Genomic DNA, 26,938 nt, shown 5'->3' with positions numbered 1-26,938 from the left:
TCACTCAAACACCATCTATGTATAAATTTAGTGATGACACAACTGCTGTCGGCAGAATCTCAGATTGACAAGGAGATGTACAGGAATGATGTAATTCGGCTGCTTGAGTGGTGTCACCACAACAATCCTGCACTTAACATCAGTAAGACCCAAGGAACTGCTTGTGGACAAGAAAAGGGAACACACACCAGTCCTCATCAAAAAGGTCAGCAGTAGAAAAGGCGAGCAGTTTCAAGTTCCTGGACATCAGCATCTCTGAAGATCTATCCTGGGCCCAGTATATTCATGCAATCAGGAAGAAGGCATGCCAACAGCTATACTTCATTAGAAATTTGAACAGATTAGAAATGTCACCAAAGACTCCAGCAAATTTCCACAAATGTACCATGGTTGCATCACCGCCTGGTATGGAGGGGCCACTACAAAGGAACAGAAAACGGTGCAGGGGGATGTAATCTCATCCAGTCCCATCATGGGCACCAACAGCAGCATCTAGGACATCTTCAAAAGCCAAAGCCTCAAGAAGGTGGCATTCCTCATGAAAGACATGCAGGACATGCTCCCTTATTGTTACTACCATCGGGGAGGAGGTATAGGAGCCTGAAGACACATACTCAATGATTTAGGAACAGCCATCAGATTTCTGAATGGTCCATGAACCCATGTATACTACACTGCTAATTTTCTCTCTTTTTGGACTATTTATTTTTATGTATTCTGATTGCAATTTATAGTTTTTTTTAATGTATAGCACTGTACTGTCACTGCAAAACGACAAACTTCACCTGGTCCTGATTCTGAAGAACTGCCCTGAGCAAGGGCTGCTGTGCTGAACATTTAGTGATTGCTGGAGCAAGGTGCAGGAAAACTGACTTCTTGGACAGTACGTAACTCTCTCTCACTGCTGCTTTCTTGTGCCTTCAGCTGTGAAATGGAACTGAAATCTGCATCTGCTGCGACACAAGGACAGGCATTGGTAACGTCTCTGAGATTTAGATTGTGGTGCACTTTTAGCCAGCTAAGGCACTCAATTCACAGCGAAATGCCTTTTCTGTGCACGAGGGCTAGTCAGCAGCACAGAGAAGCGCAGGAAGCGGAATCACACTGAATACGCAACAAGTTCTCGAAAGGCAAGTTGCAAAGCTTTCCTGAGGACGTTGCAACATTGGATATTGACAAACGCAACATCTCTGTGCTGCTGTACCACATCTCAGCGAGACGACCGTAACACCATAAGGCATACAGTAAGAGCAGAAGTAAGTCACTTGGCCATCGAATCTGCTCTGCCATTCCACCATGGCTGATCTATTATCCCTCTCAACTCCATTCTCTTGCCTTCTCCCTGTAAACTTAGTGACCTTTTCATGTCACTCCTTGACAAGATGGCTGAGAATTGTCCCTTTGAGATGCAGCAATAGCAATCTCTGATAGCTCACTTGAGGGGTTACACCACCAGTCTGTATTAGGCCATCAGCTGTACACAGTGAACCTTGTAGATAGGAAGGAAATGGGTTTGACCTCTTACATAAACTGAGTTAGCTAAGCTAATCTGAAGCAGGTACAAAGTCATCTCAACTGAGTTATTCTTTGTTTGCAGTGGATGAGCACGACTTCTTTTGTGCCTCGTCATACAACTCGCTCTTCATGGAGTAATACCGAACTGCTTCCCCGGCCATTGGATCTCACCGTTAACCTCATCCACCCAGTCTCACAAGCTAGGACAGGCACATCCCTATCTCACCGGGGCACGAGGCCTGTCAGCTACCTTCACCTGGTTTAGCCTGGCTGTCGAAGCAGTGTACTGGGGTGTGGCCGCCGTCACGTGCAAACAGCTACTTGGAGTGACAGGTGAGAGCTGGGTGTCTGGTGGGGACCAAAGTTGTCCAGGGAGAGGAGCACCTCTGGTGAAGCGGCTTGTAGTATCCATTCTGGGCAGCTCACTCACAAAGCATTAGGAGTATTGTATAATACAGGGCACACTGTCTGTTTCAGGACTCTGGTTCAATGTGCTGCGGACAGGTTTATAAACTCTCACATCATCCAGCAGATGGCAACAACACTGAGCACTCCCTTGTCCCACCTCGCTTGCCAGTCCTTCCAATCCATCACCACCTGCTCTCCCAGCAGCGACACCGATGCTAGTCGGCAATGAACTTCTGATCACCTCTGGTACCTACAGAAGGTTCGTGTTATGGACAGACCATTCTGAACCAGCCTAAAGCTAGATCTAGTGAAAACTACAAAGGATGCCTGGAAAAATGTTTCCTATTGGTGTTTATAGTCTGTTCCCCGGACACTGAATATCTGATGTTGCAGTGCAGACCTTTTTACTTGCTGAGAGAGTTTACATTGGTTGTTATAGCAGCTGTTTACATACCACCGCAGGGTAACGCTAAGCTAGCTATGTAGAAGTTACGTCACTCCATTAGCCAGTGTCTATCAGCACAACCAGACAGCATTGTTATAGCAGCTGGGGACTTCAATCATACCAACTTGAAGTCTGTTTTACCTAAATTCCATCAGTATGTGAACTTCCCGACAAGGGAAAAGAACACCTTGGATCAAGTCTACTGCAATCTTCCTCATGCATATAAAGACAGCTATGCCACATTTGGGACTCTCAGACCATCTGTCTCTGTCCCTGACCCCGGCATATAAACCACTCAGCTGTAGACAAAGACCATATATGAAGACAGTCAAAGTATGGACTAAGGATGCTACCTTTGCCCTACAAGACTACTTCGATAACACAGACTGGGAAGTTTTTGATGAAGGGGGAGATCTGGAAGGGCACACATCAGCTGTTCTTTCATATATAAACTTTTGTGCTGAGAAAATCATGGACACAAAGTCTGTTAAGGTGTTCCCCAACCAAAAACCTTGGTTCAATAGCATGGTGAGGATCTTGCTAAGAACACGGGATGCTGCTTTTAAATCTGGGGATCTACAGGCCTATGGGCAGGCAGGAAGAGCCCTGATAAGCAATATCAGAGGCCAAGTGCAGATAAAAAAAGCGTATAGAGGAGCACTTTACCAATAACAACTCCAGATGTATGTGGCAGGGGATAAAGACTTTTACTGGCTACAAGGACAGCTATACAGTCACAAACTCCTCAGATAGGACACTGCCAGACACTCTGAACCAGTTCTTTTCTCGCTTTGACAGTCAGAATGGAGAAGTTGGCATCCAGTCAGCACTAACAGAGAAGGATGACCCTATACAATTACACCAACACCAGGTCAGATCCGCCTGCACGGAGTCAATGCGAGGAAAGCAGCTGGCCCAGATGGAGTCACAGGAAGGATTCTTAACGACTGCACAGATCAACTAGCGGGAGTATTTACTACCATCTTCAACCTCTCGCTACTACAGTCTGTAGTCCCCACCTGCATTAAGTCAGCCACAATAATACCCCTACCAAAGAAAAGTACAGCGAACTGCCTTCATGACTATCGCCCAGTTGCTCTAACTCCTATCATCATGAAATGTTTTGAGAGACTCATACTGTCTTATATTAAGTCTGCCATACCTGCTGACCTTGATAAATACCAGTTTGCGTATCGTGCAAACAGATCGACAGAGGATGCAGTCATCACAGCTCTCCACACAGCCCTTACAAACCTGGATCAGGGTAACACCTATGTAAGAATGCTGTTTGTGGACTACAGCTCAGCTTTTAATACAGTCACCCCCGACAAACTGGTGCAGAAATTGATCAACCTGGGCCTTGGCAGCTCACTGTGCTCATGGATACTGGATTTTCTGAGTAACAGACCCCAAAGTGTCAGGATGGGAGAACACACATCATCTACTCTCATCCTGAACACCGGTACACCACAGGGGTGTGTTCTCAGCCCCATCCTCTATTCTCTTTTCACCCATGACTGCTCCACCATTCACTCCACCAACACCATTGTCAAATTTGCTGATGATACCACCCTAGTAGGTATCATACCAGACTATGATGAGACAGCATTTGACGGAATGGTGTTGTCATAATAACCTGGACTTGAGCATCACAAAAACCAAGGAGCTGATAGTAGACTTTAGGAAATCAAAGTGTGTCGAGCACTCTGCTCTGCACATATACGGGAAAGAGGTGGAGAGAGTAGAGAGTTTCAAGTTCCTCGGCGTCCACATCTCAGTTGACCTCACCTGGACTGCCCATATCTCTTATCAGGTGGGGAAGGCCCAACAGAGGCTCTACTTCCTAAAGCACGCTCTCCTCCCTCATCACCTGCTGATCAACTTCTATCGGACAACTATAGAGAGCCTCCTGACGTATTGCTGTGCAGTGTGGTTAGCCAGCTGCACAGAACAGAACAGGAAGGACTTGCAGCAGGTGGTGAGGGTAGCAGAGCGGGTTATTGGCACAACATTACCCTCCCTCAGAGACATTTATACTGGCAGACTTCAAAAGAAGGCTACTTGTATTTCAAAGGATCCCACTCATCCTGGACATCACCTGTTTTCCCCTCTACCTTCTGGGAAGAGATACAGAGCATTAAGGACGAAAACAAAGAGACTCAAGCAGTGAAATGTATAACACCCCCTTCCCTTCTCCTGCCCCCCTCCTAAGACGGCAGCAGCTAAATGCATCACACTTCCAGGAATGGCAGGTGTGCAATAGTCCTACCCCCCCATCCATATATTATTAATTTTGGATTGCACTCCTGAGGTTTTAGAGTTTATTTTATGTATATATTCTTTGTCATGCTGCATAACGTTGAGCTGCTAAACTGTGTTTCATTGCTCCACAACAATGACAATAAAGATATTCTTCTAGTCATAGTTATAGTCATAGTCATACTGTATTGATCCCGGGGGAAATTGGTTTTCATTACAGTTGACCATAAATAATTAAATAGTAATATGTAAATTATGCCAGGAAATAAGTCCAGGACCAGCCTATTGTCTCAGGGTGTCTGACCCTCCAAGGGAGGAGTTGTAAAGTTTGATGGCCACAGGCAGGAATGACTTCCTATGACGCTCTGTGTTGCATCTCGGTGGAATGAGTTTCTGGCTGAATGTACTCCTGTGCCCAACCAGTACATTATGTAGTAGATGATTGCCGTTTGTAATTGGCAGAGACTTGTGGCAGTGAGTGGGTCAAAGATGGAAGGAACTTGTGGCAGTGAGTGGGTCAAAGACGGAAGGAACTTGTGGCAGTGTATGGGTCAAATATGGAAGGAAAGAGACTGCCTTCTTGCAAGGAAGTCTGTAGAAGTTGGTGCTAATGTTACGGCGGCTGGGGGAAGTCAGGATTTTTGTGCGTCTGTGATAAGAAAATGCCACATCTTCCTTCCCATTCTTGGTCAAGTGTTTGTTGCTGCCACCCAGGCTCCTTTGTTGTGAAGGAAAGCACAGAGCAGGAAATTCCTGTCCATGCTGAGATGAATCTTTCTGACACTAATTTGAATGATTAGACTGGCAACTTCGGGAGTGTGAAGACATGATCCATATTTGAAGTTTTAGCAAAAAAACAATGTCCTCTTGTTCATTTTATCTTCCTGCTTAGAAATGTTCATACTTTCAATATTTTTGGAAATTAATTTAACAATTTTTCACTCAACAAACCTGCATCAACTCACCGAAGGAACTCAGAAGCCCCAACTTCGCAGACTTAACTCTTTGTGTCTCAGGTAACCAGGTTATACAGGGCAAGGACCAATGTCCACAGACGATCTACGGCAGGAATGATGTCAGGGAAGTAGATTCCTCGAATGTGGGCCATTGTGAAGGTCAGGGAAGGAGAAGAGATTGAAGCTTAGGTCAATAGTTTGGGGCTCTTGATCTGATCCAGCCAAATTGGTGAGTACTTGCCTTTATGTGTAAATCAGGAAAGTGAACCAAGCCTATCTATAGGAACTGAAGGCATTTTATAACTGCACATGGCTTAAATGAACTCAATTTCCTCTGCATCTCCACACACTTTTCCAGAGTCACCCATTGACCCTTCATGGCTCATTTGTCCACACTGCAACCCCACCCCCCTTCATCTACTGCACCCGAGCACCTTGACACACAGCACCATAGTGGTTGGTGTAACACTATAACAGTGCCAGTGACCAAGGATCAGTTCTGCTGCTGTCTATGAGGTTTCCCGGGAGCACATGGGATTCAGCTGGGCGCTCCGCTTTCCTCCTACATTCCAAAGACCAGGATTAGCCTTGACGTGAGTGAGCAGTAGATATGTTGGTGCTAGAAGCATGGTGACATCCAAGGGCTGCCCAGGACCCAGGACAACCCTCACTGATCTGATCTGATCTGACGCAATCGATGTATTTCACTATATGTTTCGTTGTTTTAATGTCCACATTTCAAATGAAGCTAAACGTTGCATTTATCTTAACTTTAATAGAACTGAAGCCAGTGAAACCATCAGAGATAATGTCCAGCATCTTTAAATGTGAACTTTCAGAAACATCTTGGTAAGACACATAATTAAATGTGACTAAGATGACTGAAATTAGTAACGGTTACAGTAAGTAAAGAGCAGGGACGGAGTAGAGTTCAGAGGAAGACAGGGTGTGGCTCTGCAATATACCCCAAGAAACGTGTGCGACAGGCAACCTGATTTTAAAATAATTTAAACTGAGGAACAAGATGAAAGATATCAAATTATTGGACAGAACTGAGAGGGTCAATGCAGGCATTTGCGGGAGAACAGTGGATGGACAAAGCCTAGAAAAGAGAAAATGCGCCCTTAAATATAGATTCCGTTCACAAGCATGACTATGGCCCTTACTGACAGCACAGAACCTTCTCACAGTCCTTCTCCTAGTTTCTGTACTAGCAGAACACCCCAGGCACCTTGCTTCATTCCCAAATAAAAACATATCAACCCAATAAGCTTATTTCAGTTTACATCATCAGTCCACAGTGTTACTCCTAGTCATTTCTCTCTGTTGTTTCTTTTGTCTAAAATCCCATAAATTTAAAGTTTTCATTCTTATTTTCAAATGCCTGAAGGCTCCCCCTCTGTCCCTGTATCCTCCTCATGCCCATTAACCATCTGAGATATCTGCTTTCCTCCAGGCAACTTCTTCATGCAGAAGGTGATGCATATACGGCACCCGTCATTAAGGACTCCAGCACCCACCACCCACAGCACGCCCTCTTCTCATTACAAACATGAAGACATCCACTCAACGTTTCAGTAACAGCTTCTTCCCCAATACCATCAGATTTCTGAATGGACAATGAACCTATCAACCTCAGTACTTTCTCCTCTCTTTTTGCACTACTGTTTTGTCATCAATAAATTTGCCAATGAGACAATTGTTGTTGGCAGAGTTTCAGATGGTGACGAGGAGGAGTATGGGAGCAAGATAGATCAGCTGGTTGAGTGGTATTGCAGCAACAACCTTGTACTCAATATCAGTAAGACCAAGGAATTGATTGTGGACTTCAGGAAGGGGAAGCTGAAGGAACACAGACAAGTCCTCTTTGAGGGATTAGAAATGGAAAGGGTGAGCACTTCCAAGTTCTTGAGGGTCAGTAGCTCTGAGGATTTATTCTAGGCCCAACATATTGATACAATTACAAAGAAGGCATGACAGCATCTATACTTCACTTGGAGTTTGTGGAGAATTGGTATGTCATCAAAGACTCTCACAAATTTTTACAGATGGACTGTGGAGAGCATTCCAACTGGTTGCATCACCATCTGGTATGGAGGGGGTCACCATACAGAATCAGAAAAAAACTGCAGTAAGTTGAAATCTCAGCCAGTCCCATCATGAACACTAGCCTCCCCAGCATCGAGGACACCTTCAAAGCTCAACACCTCAAAAGGGTGGCATCCATTATGGAGCCCATCACCCAGGACATTGCTACCATCAAGAAGGAGGCACAGAAGACCGAGAACACCCCCCACTCCCGCCAAACATTTCAGGAACAGCTTCTTCCCCTCTGGTGTCAGATTTCTGAATGGACAATGAACCCATGTACACTAGCACAGTATTTTTGTCCTTTCTTTTGCCCTACTTATTTAATTTCATTTTTACATATACTTCTTATTGTAAGTTATAGTTATTATTTATTACAATATACAGTTGTTGCAAAACAGAAGATTTCATGACATATGTCAGTGATATGAAACTGGATTCTGATTCTCAGAGTTAAAGACTGCCAATGCTGAGGTGTGATGTGGTTACAGAGAAAACATTCGTGTAAAAGTCTCTGATGTTCATGCCATTTGATTTGTTACTGCATGGTTTGAGCCAACATTTGGTGCCACGTGGGTGGCCATAAGTACGGATATGTACTGACTATAATGGAAACGTATGTAAAGGATGGAAAGTTATTGAATGGTTTATTGTATATAATTTTATTTTTGAATAAAGTATATTTTGAAAAAAAAAATTTGGTATTTATAGGGAACTTGCAGGCCAGTAGGAGGCTTTGCATGAATGTAACCCTTAAGCAGAAACCTTCTCGGAATCTAACTACTGAGAAAAGAATTATTTTCAACCAATCATGAGAGGAAATGAAAAAAAAAATTAATAATGCAACACAATTGAGGAAAGAAGACCAAGATGTTACTTAAACTAAAAACAAGTACAAAAAAAAGTAAAATCATGTTTTTGCAACACACACAAAATGCTGGAGGAACTCAGCAAGCCAGGCAGCATCTATAGAAAAGAGTACAGTTGATGTTTTGGGCCGAGACCCTTCAGCAGGACTGTCAGAAGCATGGAGACACTTGCAGGCTGATCCCAGCACGATCATCACTGATCCAATTTGACGTAAGCAACAGTGTACGTGTGAGAAATAAAGCTAATCTCTTTATATTTTTGTTTATAGTATATTTTATATATTGCACTGGACTGCTGCTGTAAAAGAACAAATTTCACAATGTATGTCAGTGATTGTAAACAGTCTGATTTTTTCACACACACCAGTAGTCCTCTGATAACATCGATAAACATTCACAGGTCAGCCATTACAGCTCTCACAACCAAGCTGCTCTATTCTGTGGTGATTAGACTAGATCCGCTGTCATCCACCCCAATCATTTACAAAATTCAGTGGGAATGGCCTTCTTACCACAGAATCCAGTGGGACTGGCCACCTTATCACGGAATCCAGTGGGACTGGCCACTTTACCACATAATCCAGTGTGAATGAGCACCTTACCACAGAATCCAGTGGGAATGAGCTCCTTACCACAGAATCCAGTGGGAATGGCCGCTTGAAGATGTTATTAGACCGTAAGACCAATAGACATAGGAGCAGAGTCAAGCTATTTGGCCCATCGAGTCTGCTCCGCCATTCAATCATGTCTGATTCTTTTAACCCCTCCTCAGCCCACTCCCCGGCCATTATGTTTGAATGCAGTCAGTATGCAACATAAGGTGGATGAAATTATAGCACATTTACAGATTGGCATAGATAACATTGTAGGCATCAATGAATCATGGCTGAAAGAAGGTTATAGATGGGAGCTTAATGTCCAAAGATACACATTGTACTGAAAGGCAGGAAGGCAGAGAAGGTGGGGTGGCTCTGTGGTAAAAAATGAAATGAAATCATCAGAAAGAGGTGACATAGGGTCAGAGGGTGTAGAATCTTTGTGAGTAGATTTAAGAAACTGCAAAGGTAAAAAGACCCTGTTGTATGCAGACGTCTAAACAGTAACAAAGATGTGGTTTTCAAATTATATCTGAAGATAGAAAATGCATGTCAAAAGGGAGATGTTATGATAGTGAAGGGGGAATTTCAATGTGCAGGTAGATTGGAAAAATCAGGTCGGTGCTGGTTTCCAGGAGGGGGGATTTCTAAAATGCCTACGAGTTGGCTTTTCAGAGCAGCCACCTGGGATGAGCCCACAAGGGGATCAGTTATTCTGCACTGGATGTCGTGCAATGAACCGGAACTGATTAGAGAGCTTAAGGTAAAGGAATGCTGAAGAGACAGTGGTCATAATATGGTCAAATTCACCCTGAAATTTGAGAAGGAGAAGCTAAAGTTAGATGCATCAGTATTAGAGTGTAAAGGAAATTACTGAGGATTGAAAGAGTAGCTGGCCAAAATTGATTAAAAAGGAACACTGGCAGGGATGACAGTGGAGCAGCAATGGCTGGAGTTTCTGGGAGCAATTCAGAAGGTGTAAGATAGATACATCCCAAAGAAGTAGTAGTATTCTAAAGGCAGGGTGATCCAAGCATAGCTGACAAGGGAAGTCAAAGCCAACATAAAAGCCAAAGAGAGGGGATAACATCAAGCCAAAATTTGTTAGAGGATTGGGAAGCTTTTAAAAACCAACAGAAGGGAACTTAAAAAGTCATAAAGAAGGAAAAGATGGAGTACAAAGGTAAGCCAGCCAATAATATTAAAGAGAATACAAAAGATTCTTCTGATATATGAAGTATAAATGAGAGGCGAGAGTAGATATCGGACCGCTGGAAAATGATGCTGGAGAAGTAGTAAAGGGGAAGAAGGAAATGGTGGACAAACTAAATAATTACTTTGTGTCATTCTTCACTGTGGAAGACATGAGTCGAAAGCTGGAGGTTCGAGAGTGTCAGGTGGCAGGAGTGAGTGAAGTTGCCATTACAAGGGAGAAGGTGCTTGAGAACTTGAAAGGCCTTAAGGTAGATAAGTCACCTGGATCAGATGGTCTACATTCCAGGGTTCTGAAGGATGGGGCTGAAGAAATTGTGGAAGCATTAGTAATGATCTTTCAAGAATCCAGTGTGAATGGTCACCTTACCACATAACTGTTTAATTGTTTATTTATACTTATAGAATTTATAGAATAGTACAGCACATTACAGGCCCTTTGGCCCACAATGTTGTGCCGACCCTCAAACCCTGCCTCCCATATAACCCCCCACCTTAAATTCCTCCATATACCTATATTATGATTGTTTAATGCCAGTTCCTGGACACAAGTATAAAGGAGATCTGAATAATTGTTACTCTGGATCTGATGCAAGACAAAAAAACACAATAAGATAAAGAACACAATAATAATTAAAGAACACAATAAATACAAATAGATAGGATAGCTGACATACGCAGATTGATTGTATGTCCATAAAGTGACACTAGTCACAGGAATGTCTGGATGTAAGGTGATGGACAGGAAATGATAACATTGTAGTTGTCGGGGGCGTGGAGGGGCAACTTAGTGGGATGGGGTATTGATCAGAATCAGAATCAGGTTTATTATCACCGGCATATGTCATGAAATTTGTTAACTTAGCAGCAGCAGTTCAATACAATACATAATATAGAAGAAAAAATTAAGTAAATCAATTACAGTATATGAATATTGAATAGATTAAAAATTGTGCAAAGAGCTGAAATAATATATATTAAAAAAGTGAGGTAGTGTTCACGGGTTCAATGTCCATTTAGGAATCAGATAGCAGAGGGGAAGAAGCTGTTCCTGAATCACCGAGTGTGTGGCTTCAGGCTTCTGCACCTCCCACCTGATGGTAACAGTGAGAAAAGCGCATGCCCTGGGTGCTGGAGGTCCCCAGTAATGGATGCTGCCTTTCTGAGACACTGCTCCTTACTGCTTGTGGTTGTGGTGTGGATGCTACATAGCCTCTTTCCTGGTGGGAGAGGGACAAACAGTCCATGAGCAGGGTGGGTGGGATCTTTCATGATGTTACTGGCCCTTTTCCAGCACCCTTCTGTATATATGTCTTTGATGGCGGGACATGTACAAAGAATCAAGTTGCACTGGCTATCTAGCACAGAAAGTATGCAATTCTCTGATTTCCCTGGCGTACTCAGACAAGGACCAAGTCATAAAGGGCAATCACCAATGTAAGGTTACAATAGCATACCATAGTAAAACCGTGGCTGACGAGGGAAGTCAAAGCGATTGTAAAAGCAAAAATTAGTGGGTAGATAGAGGATTGGGAAATTTTTGAAAATCTACAGAGAGCAACTAAAATAATCATTAGAAGGGAAAAGATGAAATATGAAAGCAGGCTAGCAAACAATATCAAAGTGGATAGTGAAAATTTTTCAAGTATATTAAAAATAAAAGAGAAATGAGAGTAATATAGGACCTTTGGAAAAGAGGCAGGAGAAATAATAACGGGGGACAAGGAGATGGGTGATGAACTAAATGAGTATTTTGTGTCAGTCTTCACTGTGGAAAACACTAGCAGTGTGCCTGATGTTGTAGAGTGTGAAGGAAGAGAAGTGGGTGCAGCTACTGTTACAAGAGAGAAGGTGCTCAAAAAGCTGAAAGACCTAAATGTACACAAGTCAGCCAGACCAGAGGAACTACACCCTAGGGTTCCGAAACAGGTACCATCAGAGATTGTGGTGGCATTAGAAATGATCTTTCAAAAATCATTGGACTCTGGCATTGTGCCAGAGAACTGGAAAATTGCAAATTTCACTCCACTCTTTAAGAAAGGAGGAAGGCAGCAGAAAGGAAATTATAGACCAGTTAGCCTGACCTCAGTAGTTGGGAAGATGTTAGAGTCAATTGTTAAGGATAAGGTGATGGGGTACGTGGTGACACAGGACAAGATGGTATAAAGTCAGCATGGTTTCTTTCAGGGAAAATCCTGCTTGACGAACCTGTTGGAATTCTTTGAGAAGGTTACAAGTAGGATAGATAAAGGGGATGTAGTGGATCTTGTATATTTGGACTTTCAGAAGGCCTTTGACAAGGTGCTACACATAAGGCTGCTTACCAAGTTAAGAGTCCACGGTATTACAGGAAAGTTACTAGCATGGTTAGAGCATTGGCTGATTGGTGGGAGGCAGCGAGTGGGAATAAAAACATCTTTCTCTGGTTGGCTGCCAGTGACTTGTGGTGTTCCGCAGGGGTCGGTGTTGGGATAACTTCTTTTTATGCTGTATATCAATGATTTAGATGATGGAATAGATGGCTTAGTTACCAAGTTTGCCAATGATACGAAGAGTGGAGGAGAGGCAGGTAGTGTTGAGGAAACAGGTAGGATGCAGAAGGACTTAGACAGATTAAGAGAATTGACAAGAAAGTGGCAAATGAAATACCATGTTGGAAAATGCATAGTCATGCACTTTGGTAGCAGAAATAAACGCGTGGACTATTCTCTAAACGGGGAGAAAATCCAAAAATCTGAGACACAGAGGGATTTGGGAGTCCTTGTGCAGAACACCCTGAAGGTTAACTTGCAGGTTGAGTTGGTGGGGAGGAAGGCAAATGTAATGTTAGCATTCATTTCAAGAGGTCTAGAATACAAGAGCAAGGATTAGATGCTGAGGCTTTATAAGGCACTGGTGAGGCCTCACCTTGAGTATTGTGAACAGCTTTGGGCCCGTCATCCTAGAAAAGATGTGCTGGCATTGGAGAGGGTCCAGGGGAGGGACACAAGGATGATTTCAGGAACAAAAGGGTTATCATACGAGGAACATTTGATGGCTCTGGGTCTGTACTCGCTGGAACTCAGAAGGTTGGGGGGGGGGATCTCATCGAAACCTTTCAACTGTTGAAAGGCCTGGACAGGGTAGATGTGGAAAGGATGTTTCCCATGGTGGGAGAGCCTAGGACAAGAGGGCACAGCCTCAGGACAGAGGGGCGCCCTTTCAGAACAGAGAAGTGGAAAAATTTCTTTGGTCAAAGGGTGGTGAATTTGTGGAATTTGTTGCCACGTGCAGCTGTGGAGGCCAGATCGTTGGGTGTATCTATGGCAGAGATTGGTAGGTTCTTGATTAGACATGGCATCAAAGGTTACGGGAAGAAGGCCGGGAAATGGGATTGTGGAGGAGGGGAAATAAGAATCAGCCATGATTGAATGGTGGAGCAGACTCGATGGGCCAGATGGCCTCATTCTGCTTCTCATGTCTTATGGTCTACGGTCTACAAGCTATGACTGAACCGATTATTCAACAGAAACCGGAATGTTTCTGTAAGGAAAACTGACAGGAACATATCATTTGGAAAGATTTAAATACATTTGATAAAAATGTCATTTCCTGCCTCTGCATCATTGGAAGTCTTGATAACAAGGCCCAATATCAACCGACTATCAGCTAAGTTAGGTCAGTGATTAAAAGGGTCTGTCGGCTTCTGAAGGTGTTTTGCAGACTCATTTAAACGCCAAATTGATAGGTTTCATGTTGAAATTATAAATGTTTAGTCGAAAGGAAAGCCCTAAGGGCACTCCTAAACTCCTAAAAGTCAGCCTTCTTTGGAATAAATTGAAGCAGCCAAGATGTTGTTTGAATTAAAATGCTGAATATTGTAAGGTAAAGAGCAAAATAAATGATGATTGTAACTGAAAATTGATAGTGTCAAGCTATGCTCTGATTATATATTTCTGTTCTAAAGCAGCTTACAGTTAAACCATTATTTTTTGTTCAAGGTTAGTTCTTGTTTCATATTTAGGACTTCCTGTAATTTGCAGAACTAATTTTCATGATTCATGGTGGGCATCTGGATACTTGCGTAAAAAAAAAGGAACATCTCGGGATGAAGAAGTTTTCTAAATTCAAATGGCCAGCTTTAATGTTGCTAATTTTATGTAGCCAGAAGAATAGATAACCACAAGGATCAAACTTCCAATGTATATATATTCATCAGCTTACAAATTATTTCTCAGCTGCGGTATAACTAGTTGTGAAGCTTTCAATGAAAATGACCATGAGATACAGGAGCAGAATTAGGCCATTCGGGCCATCGAGTCCACTCTGCCTTTCCACCATGTATTATCCGTCTCAATCCAATTGTCCTGCCTTCTCCCCTTAACCTCTGACATTCTGACTAATCAAGAACCTATCAACTGCTGCATTTAATTATATCCAATGACTTAACCTCCACAGCTATCTGTAGTAATGAATTCCATAGATTTTCCACCCTCTGGCTGAAGAAATTCCTCTTTATTTCTGTTCCTAAGGGACATCCCTCTATTCGGAGACTGTGCTCTCTGGTCCTATTCTTCCCCACTACAGGAAACATTCTCTTCACATCCATTCTATCTAGGCCTTTCAATATTCGATAGGTTTCAATGAGATCCCTCCTTATTCTTCTAAACTCCAGTGAGTACAGGCCCAGAGCCATCAAACACTCCTTATATGTTAACCCCTTCATTCCCAGGATACTTCTTGTGAGCCTCCTTTGGACCAGCTCCAATGCCAGCACATCCTTTCTTAGGTAAGAAGCCCAAAACTGCTCCAAGTGCAGTCTGATCAATAGGGTTGAGTAGGATCTGGGATCAGCTATGATGGAATTGTGGAACAGACTCAATAGGCTGAATGGCCTAATTTTGCTCCTACATCTTATGGACAATACCAAAGAGATGATAGCAACACACACAAAATGCTGGTGAACGCAGCAGGCCAGGCAGCATCTATAGGAAGAGGTACAGTCGACGTTTCGGGCCGAGACCCTTCGTCAGGACTAATGGAAAAAAGAGATAGTAAGAGGTTTGAAAGTGGGAGGGGGAGACCCAAAATGATAGGAGAAGACAGGAGGGGGAGGGATAAATCCAAGAGTTGGGAAGTTGATTGGCAAAAGGGATACGAGGCTGGAGAAGGGGGAGTATCATGGGGGGGAAGGCCTTGGAAGAAAGAAAGGGGGAGGGGAGCACAAGAGGAAGATGGAGAACAGGCAAGGAGTTATTGTGGGAGGGAAAGGGATGAAAATAAATAAATAAATAAATTAGGGGTGGGGTAAGAAGGGGAGGAGGGGTATTAACAGAAGTTAGAGAAATCAATGTTCATGCCGTGAGGTTGGAGGCTACCCAGACAGAATATAAGGTGTTGTTCCTCCAACCTGAGTGTGCCTTCATCTCGACAGTAGAGGAGGCCGTGGATCGACATATCAGAATGGGAATGGGACGTGGAATTAAGATGTGTGGCCACTGGGAGATCCTGCTTTCTCTGGCGGACAGAGCGTAGGTGTTCGGCGAAACGCTCTCCCAATATGTGTCGGGTCTCACCGATATACAGAAGGCCACACTGGGAGCACCAGACACAGTACATCACACCAGCAGACTCAGAGGTGAAGTTGGTGGGAAGGGACGGGGAGCGAACAAATGGACAAGGGAGTCGCATAGGGAGCGATCCCTGTGGAAAGCAGAAAGTGGGGGGGGGCGGTGGGAGGGAAAGATGTGCTTGGTGGTGGGATCCCATTGGAGATGGTGGAAGTTATGGAGAATTATATGTTGGACCCGGAGGCTAGTGGGGTGGTAGGTGTGGACAAGAGGAACCCTTTCCCTAGTGGGGTGGCGGGAGGATGGGGTGAGAGCAGATGTGCATGAAATGGGGGAGATGCGTTTGAGAGCAGAGTTGATGGTGGAGGAAGGGAAGCCCTTTCTTTAAAAAAAGGAAGACATCTCCTTCATCCTGGAATGAAAAGCCTCATCCTGAGAGCAGATGTGGCGGAGACGGAGGAATTGAGAGAAGGGGATGGCATTTTTTTTTTACAAGTAACAGAGTGGGAGGAGGAATAGTCCAGGTAGCTGTGAGAGTCCGCCAGAGGAAGCAGGATCTCCCAGTGGCCACACATTTTAATTCCACGTCCCATTCCGATACGTCAATCCATGGCCTCCTCTACCGTCGAGATGAAGCCACACTCAGGTTGGAGGAACAACACCTTATATTCCGTCTGGGTAGGCTCCAACCTGATGGCATGAACATTTATTTCTCTAACATCCGTTAATGCCCCTCCTCCCCTTCTTACCCCCATCGTTAATTTATTATTTATTTATATAAAAAATTTCTCCCTTTCCCTTTCACAATAACTCCTTGCCTGTTCTCCATCTTCCTCTGGTGCTCCCCTCCCCCCTTCTTTCTTCCAAGGCCTTCTGTCCCATGATACTCCCCCTTCTCCAGCCTCGTATCCCTTTTGCCAATCAACTTCCCAGCTCTGAGCTTCATCCCTCCCCCTCCTGTCTTCTCCTATCATTTCGGGTCTCCCTCTCCCCCTCCCACTTTCAAATCTCTTACTATTTCTTTTTTCTGTTAGTCCTGACAAAGGGTCTCGGCCCAAAACGTTGACTGTACTTCTTCCTATAGATGTTGCCTGGCCTGCTGCGTTCCACCAGCATTTTGTGTGTGTTGCTTGAATTTCCAGCATCTGCAGATTTTCTTGTGTTTGCGTTTTTAAATTCACCACAGAGATGATTGTGACTTTAGGAAAGTGCAGGCTAACCACTCTTCATTGCGCATTCCTGGCTGCTCCGTGAAGAAAGTTAGGAGCATCCAGTTTTTGGAGTGAACACGTGGACGATTTCACCTTGTCCCTCAATACCACCTCTTTGATCAAGAAAGCACAGCAGTGTCTCCACCTCTTGAGGTGATTGAGATAAGTGAGTCTCCTGACCCCCCCACCCCCACCCATTCTAACCAGATTTTTATAGGAGCACCACCGAGAGTGTCCTGACCAGCTGACAGTGAACTGTAAGGCATCGGACTGCAAGTCCCTACAAAGGATTGATGGTGAGGACTGCTGGCAGGATCAGCAGGGTCTCTCTTCCACCCAACAGAGAAAGTTATCCAAAGTACTGAACATGCGGGGCCCAGTAGCATTGTCAATAATCCCTTCCATCCGTCCAACAATCTCTTTGACCGTCTACCATCAGGCTGGAGGTACCATAGATTAGGACAGGAACTGTCAGGATGGGAAACAGCTTCTTCCCCAGGCCGTGAGATTACTGAACTCCCTGTCACCACCCGGGTCTCATTTTGCAAGAAGCACCAGTCGTGTTATAATGTTTTCTTTTTAACCTGTGTTGTAAATACACCTTATTATTTGTTTATTTATTTATTTGTGTTAATATTACATTATGTGTTATTTGTGTGAATTATATGTACTGTGTTGGGCATCTTGGTCCAGAGGAATATTGTCGTTTAGTAGTATAAATGTACACAGTTGAATGACAATAAACTTGAACTTGACTTGACTGAACTACATTCAGAGTTTTGGTGTGCTTTCCCCTCATCACAGGAAGGATGTGGAGGTTCCGGAGAGGGCAGAGTTTACAGAGGCTTATGCGTAAATAATACAGGCTAAAGAGTAACTGATCCCCCTTAGTTTGTCACCCCTGGTTTCAGTCCTCTCAGCTGCAGGCAGCTTCATCACACAAGAAGGCCTGTAAGAACTTTATACGATGTGATCAGATCTCCTGCCATCCTACCAAACTCAAGAGAATACAGGAACAGTTTATTCAATCTCTACCCATGCAGCAAACAGCCATCCCTGGGACTGTCTGCACTTAGAACATAGAACAGTACACAATGCTGTGTCGACCTTTAACCTACTCCAAAATTCCCTCCCATATAACCCTCCATTTTCCTATCATCCATGTACCTGTCTGAGAGTCTCTTAACTGTCCCTAATGAATCTGCCTCTGCCACGGTCCCCAGCAGGATGTTCCACTCATCCACCACACCCTGTGTGAGACAAACCTACATCTGTCATTCCCCCCTATATTTTCCTTCATTCACTTTAAAATGATGCCCCCTTATATTAGCCATTTCTGCCCCAGGAAAAAGTGCTTGGCTATCTACTCTATTTATGATCTTGTACACCTCTATCAAGTTGTCGCTCATCCTGCTTCACTCCAAAGACAAAATTCCAGAAATTAAGTAAAATGCAAACTCAGAACTTGGATCTCAATGAAGAGGAGATGATATTCAAAAGCCATCCCTGCAACTGCTGCCTACCCAAACCGATTTCACTTCTTGCTTCCTGTTTGATGGCCACATGAGAACAAGACCAAGGACCAGGTTCTCTTCCTAGTTCTCACGTTCCATTGCTCCTGACTTTTGGATTCCTCAAATATGTTTACAAACTTCAATGTTTATTATTTCAATCATACTTAATGTTAAAGCATCTTTGCCATATCTTTGCCAACCTTCAACATACTGCAGGCAACTGTCGACAGCCTGTAACTGCACTGCCTGTGCTTTCAAAGATTTTTGAGAAAGATAAGCTTTATTTGTCACATGTACATTGAAACATTAGTGTCAAATCAAATCAGCAAGGATTGTGCTGGGCGGTTGCTACTTAACTGAAAGGATACAAAAATATAGTCGTCCATATAACGTTTCTTAAGATTTTCCACGATCGCATCCTCGGTGATTTTGGACAGAAGGACCATGTCGTCCACCCCACTCTGCTTGACATTGTGACTTTGCCAGTGATATCTCTCTTTGCTACCCTGTACAAAAAAGTAAATGTAAAGTTTAAATGCAGGGTAACAACATTCAACAGGATGACTATAACATTGCAATTTTACATCACACACACACACATCACACTCAATAATTCCAGTATTACATTCAGTGGCCACTTTATCTGTTCAGGAGGTACCTATGAAAGTGGCCACTGAATGTATGTTCATGGTCTTCTGCTCCGGGAGCCTGTCTGCTTCCAGCTTCAATGTGTTATGCAATGTGAGCTGGGAGATGCTCTGCTGTACACCACTGTTATAAACACGTGGTTATTTGAGCTACTGTCACCTTCCTGTCAGCTTGAACCAGACTGGCCATTCTCCTCTGACCTCTCTCACTAACAAGGCATTTTCGCCTGCCGAAATGCTGCTCACTGGATGTTTTTTTTTGTTTTTCACACCACTCTCTGTGAACTCTAGAGACTGTTGTGTATGAAAATCCCAGGAGATCAGCAGTTTCTGAGATACTCAAACCACCCTATCTGGCACCAATAATTATTCCACGGTCAAAGTCACTTCCATCACATCTCATCCCCATTCTGATGCTTGGTCTGAACAACTGAAGCTCTTGACCATGTCTGCATGCTTTTATGCACATGATTGTCTGTTAGCTATTTGCATCAATGAGCAGGTGTGCAGATGTACCTAATAAAGTGACCCATGAGTGTAGATTTTGCATATTCTATTTTTTCCCTTTTTTCTCCCTTGATATATTTATATTATGGAATGATCTGCCTGGATGCTGTGCAAATAAAAGTTTTTCACTGTATCTTGGTACATGTGACAATAACAAACCAATTCCTTTAATGTGCCCGTCAGCATTTTGGAGATGGGCTGAAGTTATGCTGTTTTTAGTCAGAGAGTCAAAGAGCACTACAGCAAAGAAACAGGCCCTTTGGCCCATCTAGTCTGTGCTGAACTGTTATTCAAAGTTTAAAGTACAAAGCAAATGTATTATTAAATTAAGTTTGTGTCATCACATACTATCCTGAGATTGCAGGCATACACAGTATAACAAAGAAATACAATAGACTCAATGAAAAAAATGGCATACAAAGACTGTCAAACAGCCAATGTGCAAAGGTGTAAATACAGAAAACAAATAATAGAAACATAGAAACATAGACAACCTACAGCACAATACAGGCCCTTCAGCCCACAAAGCTGTGCACAGCATGTCCTTACCTTAGAAATTACCTAGGGTTACCCATAGCCCTCTATTTTTCCGAGCACCATGTACCTGTCCAGGAGTCTCTAAAAAGACCCTATCGTATCCACCTCCATCACTGTTGCCGGCAGCCCATTCCACGCACTGACCACCCTCTGCATAAAAATCTTACCCCTGACATCTCCTATGTACCTGCTTCCAAGTACCTTAAAATATGCCCTCTTGTGCTAGCCATTTCAGCTCTGGGAAAAAGCCTCTGACTATCCACATGATCAATGCCAGTCATCATCTTATACACCTCTGTCAGGTCACCTCTCATCCTCCGTTGCTCCAAGGAGAAAAAGGCTGAGTTCACTCAACCTATTCTCATAAGGCACGCTCCCCAATCCAGGCAATATCCTTGTAAATCTCCTCTGCACTCTTTCTATGGTTTTCATGTGCTTCCTATAGTGAGGCGACCAGAATTAAGCACAGTACTCTAAGTGGGGTCTGACCAGGGTCCTATATAGCTGTAACATTACCTCTGGGATGGAGAATGGGCTGTAGAGCCCTTGAAAGTGAGTCTGTAGGCTGTGGAATCAGTTTAGTTTTGAGGTGAATGAAGTTATCCCCTCTAGTTCAAGTACCTGATGACTGAGGGGTAAAAGCTGTTCCTGAACCTGGTGGCATGGGATCCAAGGCTCCTGTACTTTCTTCCCGATGGCAGCAGAGAGAAGAGATCATGACCTGGGTGGGGGGATGGGGTACCTTGATGATAGATACTGCTTTCTCATGGTGGCATTCCTTGAAGACGTACTTCATAGTGTCTACATCCTATCGACCTGCACCCAGACCACAGCTCTCCATACCCCTCCCATCCATGTACCAATGCAAACTCTTAAATGAAACGCGCATCGACTGTTGTACATGGTGTTTATTCTGCCAGCAATGACTCAGATGACATGCAGCTTCTGAACACATCTACAGGAAGCACTGTGGCAGGAAAGCAGTGACACCCACCACCCAGGCCAGGCTCTCTTCTCGCTGCTGCCATCGGGAAGGAGATACAGGAGCCTCAGGACTCACACCACCAGGTTCAGGAACAGTTATTACCCTCAACCATCAGGCTCCTGAACCGGGGGGATAACTTCACTCAAATTCACTCACTCCAACACTGGACTGTTCCCAAAACCTATGGACTCACTTTCAAGGACTCTTCATCTCCTGTTCTCGATATTTATTTATTCATTGCTGTTATTTATTTCCTTTTGTATTTGCACATTTTGTTGTTTGTTGCCCAGTGTTGGTTTGTCCTGTTGCGTGCAGTCTTCATTGATTCTATTACTGTCTTGTATTTACTGTGAATATCCACAGGAAAATGCATCTCAGGGTTGTAAATGCTGACATATATGTACTTTGATAATAAATCTACTTAGAACTTTGAACAATTTAATGGGCAGATCCAGAACATACAGCAGAAACGCTGTATTTGTAGGGCCCTCAGCATTGCCAGGGACCCTTCCCATCACCCCACAACCCTGCCATCAGGCAGAAAGCACTGCAGTAGAAGAGCAAGGACTGTTAGCTTCTTCCCCAGGCTGGGACTTGTGAAAACCCTTCCACCTCCCAGTGCACATTATTAATGACAATGCCAGTAATACAGATGTATATTTAACAATATGTCAACTTGTACATCTACAGATTACTTTTTTAAATCAGTTATTATTGTGTTAATATATGCTGTACATGATACATGTTCTCTGTGTTTTCTACCCTGGTCTTTGAGGAACGGTGTTTTGTTTAGCTGTATACATATGCCCGGATGAATGACAATAAATTTGAACAAATTCCTGATAGATGTAAAAGTATATGGTGAAAAAAGCTGATCTTCCTTCCATTTATTTAGAACCTGTCACATCCCTTACAGGATGCTTCAAAGCACTTAAAGCAATGAGTACTCTTACTGTGCAAAATCTGGTGTGCAGCAAGTTCTATTAACAGTAACATCTATTTATATGGTCACTTTTACATAAAAGTTTCATGTTGCTGGGTGACTGTAGGAGGGACCAAATCCATGGCGTTAGTGACATACATCTGACGGACTGACTGTTGACCACCCGGTACTTGTAAAGCTGTCCACAGGACAAAGGAATAATATTTGAGGCCCTGCCCAGATCTTCTGCTCAGCACCGACCAGACACTATGGTGGATTCAGCCTTTACTGACATTGATTGAGTGATCAATGCAGGTCGGAGGTTAAGACCTCATTCCTTTGGGAAATTGTGTCAGGGGCTATCAATAATGCCATGCTCCCACAGCACTGCAACACTCATGCAACATGTACCATGCTTCCCCACCCCGTCCCACCCCTGTGTTGCCCCATCCTGTCCCGCCACCGAGTTTCCCCTGCCCCATACTGCACTCTCCCATCCCATCCGGCACTCCTCTGTCCTGTCCCACCCCCGAGTTTCCCCTGCCCCATACTGCACTCTCCCGTCCCATCCAGCACTCCTCTGTCCTGTCCCACCCCCGAGTTTCCCCTGCCCCATACTGCACTCTCCCGTCCCATCCGGCACTCCTCCATCCTGTCCCGCTTCCGAGTTTCCCCTGTTCCATCCTGCACTCCCCTGGCACATCCTACATTCCCTCGGCATGTCCTGACCTCCCCCACCCGCGCCCCCCCCCAAACTCCCGGCATGTCCCACGCTCTCATGACACTGCAGCATTCCCAGCGCACTTTGCACACTCCCACGGCCTGTCATGAGGACTCATGGAGAAAGGGTTCCACTGATCTCCAACACAGGACTGGTGGCCTTGGCGGATCTGGAATGTCCGCTTTGAGTTGTGGTGGGCCCCTCAGTCACATGATGTAACAGCGCTGACTGGAGTCAGCCGTCTGTGCAGAATCTGGTTTCGCCATGACATTCAGTTCAATGCCACTGCAGCCAGAGTCTGGTGCCAAATGTCCACCCTCAGAACCACACCATTCCAGTGATCATTTCCACCCTTCAGATGTGACATCTTATCTTCAACAGGCCTCCCTATGTCACTGCCCCTTTCACACACTTCCAACCCTGTCATCTTCTCACTATAAAAACCAAATCCCCTCATTCTGCAACACTTGTCCCTCCCTCCACAACAAGGTGCACACACCCCCTCTGCCACTCCAGTGTAGCACACATCCTACTATGGAATGTGCACCAGAGGTGAGCTCATCACTGAGCAAGACCATAAGACCATAAGATATAGGAGCAGAAGTAGGCCATTCAGCCCACTGAGTCAAGAACCTATCCATCTCTGCCTTAAATGCACCCAATGACTTGACCTCCACAGCTGCTCGTGGTAACAAATTCCACAAATTTACCACCCTCTGACTAAAGTAATTTCTGCGCATCTCTGTTCTAAATGGATGTCCTTCAATCCTGAAGCCGTGCCCTTTTGTCCTGGACTCCCTTATCAGGGGAAATAACTTTGCCATATCTTATCTGTTCAGGCATTTTAACATTTGGAATGTTTCTACGAGATTCCCCCTCATTCTCCTGAACTCCAGGGAATACAGCCCAAGAACTGCCAGACGTTCCTCATACGGTAACCCTTTCATTCCTGGAATCATTCTTGTGAATCTTCTCTGAACCCTCTCAAATGTCAGTATATCCTTTCTAAAATAAGGATCCCAAAACTGCACACAATACACCAAGTGTGGTCTCACGAGTGCCTTATAGAGCCTCAACATCACATCCCTGCTCTTATATTCAATAGCTCTAGAAATGAATGCCAACATTGCATTTGCCTTCTTCACCACCGACTCAACCTGGAGGTTAACCGTTAGGGTATCCCGCACAAGGACTCTCAAGTCCCTTTGCATCTCTGCATTTTGAATTCTCTCCTCATCTAAATAATAGTCTGCCCACTTATTTCTTCCACCAAAGTGCATGACCATACATTTTCCAACATTGTATTTCATTTACCACTTCTTTGCCCATTCCCCTAAACTATCTAGGTCTCTCTGCAGGCTCTCTATTTCCTCAACACTACCCGCTCCTCCACCTGTCTTTGTATCATCGACAAATTTAGCTTCAAATCCATTAATCCCATTGACATACATCGTAAAAAGCAGCGGTCCCAACACCGACCCCTGTGGAACTCCACTGGTAACCGGCAGCCAGCCAGAATAGGATCCCTTTATTCCCACTCCCTGTTTTCTACCGATCAGCCAATGCTCCACGCATGCTAGTAACTCGCCTGTAATTCCATGGGATCTTATCTTGCTAAGCAGCCTCATGTGTGGCACCTTGTCAAAGGCCTTCTGAAAATCCGAGTATACCACATCTACTGCATCTCATTTGCCTACTCTACTTGCAATTTCATCAAAAAATTGCAGTAGGTTAGTCAAGCAGGATTTTCCTTTCAGGAAACCAAGATGGCTTTGGCCTATCTTGTCATGTGCCTCCAGATTCTCCGTAATCTCCATTCCTAACAATCGATTCTGACAATTTCCCAACCACTGATGCCAGGCTAACAGGTCTACAGTTTCCTTTCTTCTGCCTCCTACCCTTCTTAAATACCCTAACGCCTCCGCAATCTCTCCAGCTACTTTCTTCAGAACCTGAGGGTGCATTCCATCAGGTCTAGGAGATTTATCTACCCTCAGACCATTAAGTTTCCTGAGCACCTTCTCAGTCGTAAATTTTACTACACAAACTTCACTTCCCTGATGCTCTTGATTGTCTGGTTTACTGCAGATGTCTTCCACTGTGATGCAAAGTACGCATTCAGTTCCTCTGCCATCTCAGTATCTCTCATTACAATATCTCCAGCATTATTTTCTATTGGTCCTAAGCCTACCCTCAACTCTCTTTAACCCTTTATATACTTTAAAAAAACTTCTATTATCTTCTTTGCTATTAGTCACCAGCTTCTTTTCATAATCCATCTTTTCCTTCCTAATGACCTTCTTAGTTTCCTTCAGAAAGCTTTAAAAAGCTTCCTAACCCTCTATCTTCTCACTAGCTTTGGCTTCATTGTATGCCCTCTCTTTTGCTTTTACTTTGGTTCTGACTTCACTTGTCAGCCACGGTAGTGTCCTTCTTCCATTTTAAAAATTTCTTCTTATTTGGAATATATCTGTCTTGCACTTCCCAGATTTTTCGCAGAAACTCCAGCCATTGCTGCTGTGCTGTCCTTCCTGCGAATGTTTCTTTCCAGTCAACGTTGGCCAGTCCCTCTCTCATGCCATTGTAATTGCCTTTATTCCACTGAAATACCGACACATTGGAATTTAGTTTCTCCTTCTCAAATTTCAAAGTGAACTCGATCATATTGTTATCACTGTTCCCAAAGGGTTTCTTAACCTTAAGCTCTCTTATCACCTCCGGATCATTGCACAACACCCAATTCAGCACAGCCGATCCCCTAGTGGGCTCAACAACAAGCTATTCTAAAAAGCCATCCCTTAGACATTCTACAAATTCTCTCTCTTGAGGTCCAGTACTGGCCCGGTTTTCCCAATCCACTTTCATGTTAAAATCCCTAACCATTATCATGACATTGCCTTTCTGACACGCCTTTTCTACCTCCTGCTGTAATTTGTAATCCACATCCCGGCTGCTGTTTGGAGGCCTGTATACAACTGCCATTAGGGTCCTTTTACCCTTGCCATTTCTTAAGTCAACCCATAGAGACTCTACACCTTCCAATCCTATGTCATCCCTTTCTAATGATTTAATATTATTTCTTATACACAGGGCCACACCACCCCCTCTGCCTACTAACCTATCTTTCCAATACATCGTATATCCTTGGGTGTTCAGCTCCCAATGGCAGCCATCCTTTAGCCACATCATCATATTTGCCAATCTGTAGCTGAACTTCAAGGTTGTCCATTTTATTTCTTATGCTGCATGCATAAGATTGAATGTTCAAATGCAAATCTGCATCACAGAATCCACATCCTCCTATTTCACAATCTCTTTGCATTTACAAACCATAGCTAGTGTAGGCAGGGTGGTTAGTGTGATGTTTTAAAGTGCCAGTAATTGTGCTTTAAATCCCACTGCTGTCTGTAAGGAGTTTGTATGTTTCCCCCATGACTGGGTAGGTTTCCCTCCAGGTGCCCCCATTTCCTCCCACGTTCCAAAGATGTAAGGGTTAGGGTCACTGAGTTGTAGACAAGCTATGTTGGTGCTGGAAGCATAGTGACACTTGTGGGCTGCCCCCAGCACATCCTCAGTTTGTGTTTGTTGTTGAAGCAAATGAGACATTTCACTTTGATGTACATGTGACAAGTGAAGGCAATCTCTCTCTCTTAGTATTACCCTACACTTGGCCTTTTGCTGATCAATCTCAGGTTTTGTCAGGTGACACGGTGACAATCAGATGATGGAGATATTGGCTTTCAATGTGGTGAACAGGAGAGATGTTCACTGCAGCAGATGGAGCTGTGGTCAGAGACGGTACATCGTGGCCTGGTGTCCAGGAGGCAGATCTCATAGTATGTATTGGATAGAGAAGCCTACCAGAGAAGACCTCTTTGGAAGGTTTTCCCAGGTGAGATTTAATTTTATTTGCATTGGAGGCACTGCTAGAGCACATATTAAGGAAGACAAAGGTTTCCAGTGGACATATTTGGACAGGAGGAATTCTTTCAGGCCT

General features: G+C 44.0%; 1 protein-coding gene across 1 annotated transcript in view; it reads right to left on the bottom strand.

Annotated features, from left to right (window-relative positions):
* Nucleotides 1–26,938, bottom strand: part of LOC134337248 (unconventional myosin-If-like) — a 165,315-nt gene that overhangs the window by 112,302 nt on the left and 26,075 nt on the right. The window contains exon 2 of the mRNA XM_063032098.1: nt 18,991–19,128. Within this exon, the coding sequence (XP_062888168.1) occupies nt 18,991–19,128 (138 nt within the window). The remainder of the gene's footprint in view (nt 1–18,990; nt 19,129–26,938) is intronic.

Source organism: Mobula hypostoma, chromosome 24, assembly GCF_963921235.1.
Source record: "Mobula hypostoma chromosome 24, sMobHyp1.1, whole genome shotgun sequence".
NCBI lineage: Eukaryota > Metazoa > Chordata > Chondrichthyes > Myliobatiformes > Myliobatidae > Mobula > Mobula hypostoma.
This window is presented reverse-complemented; position numbering and strand designations above follow the sequence as displayed.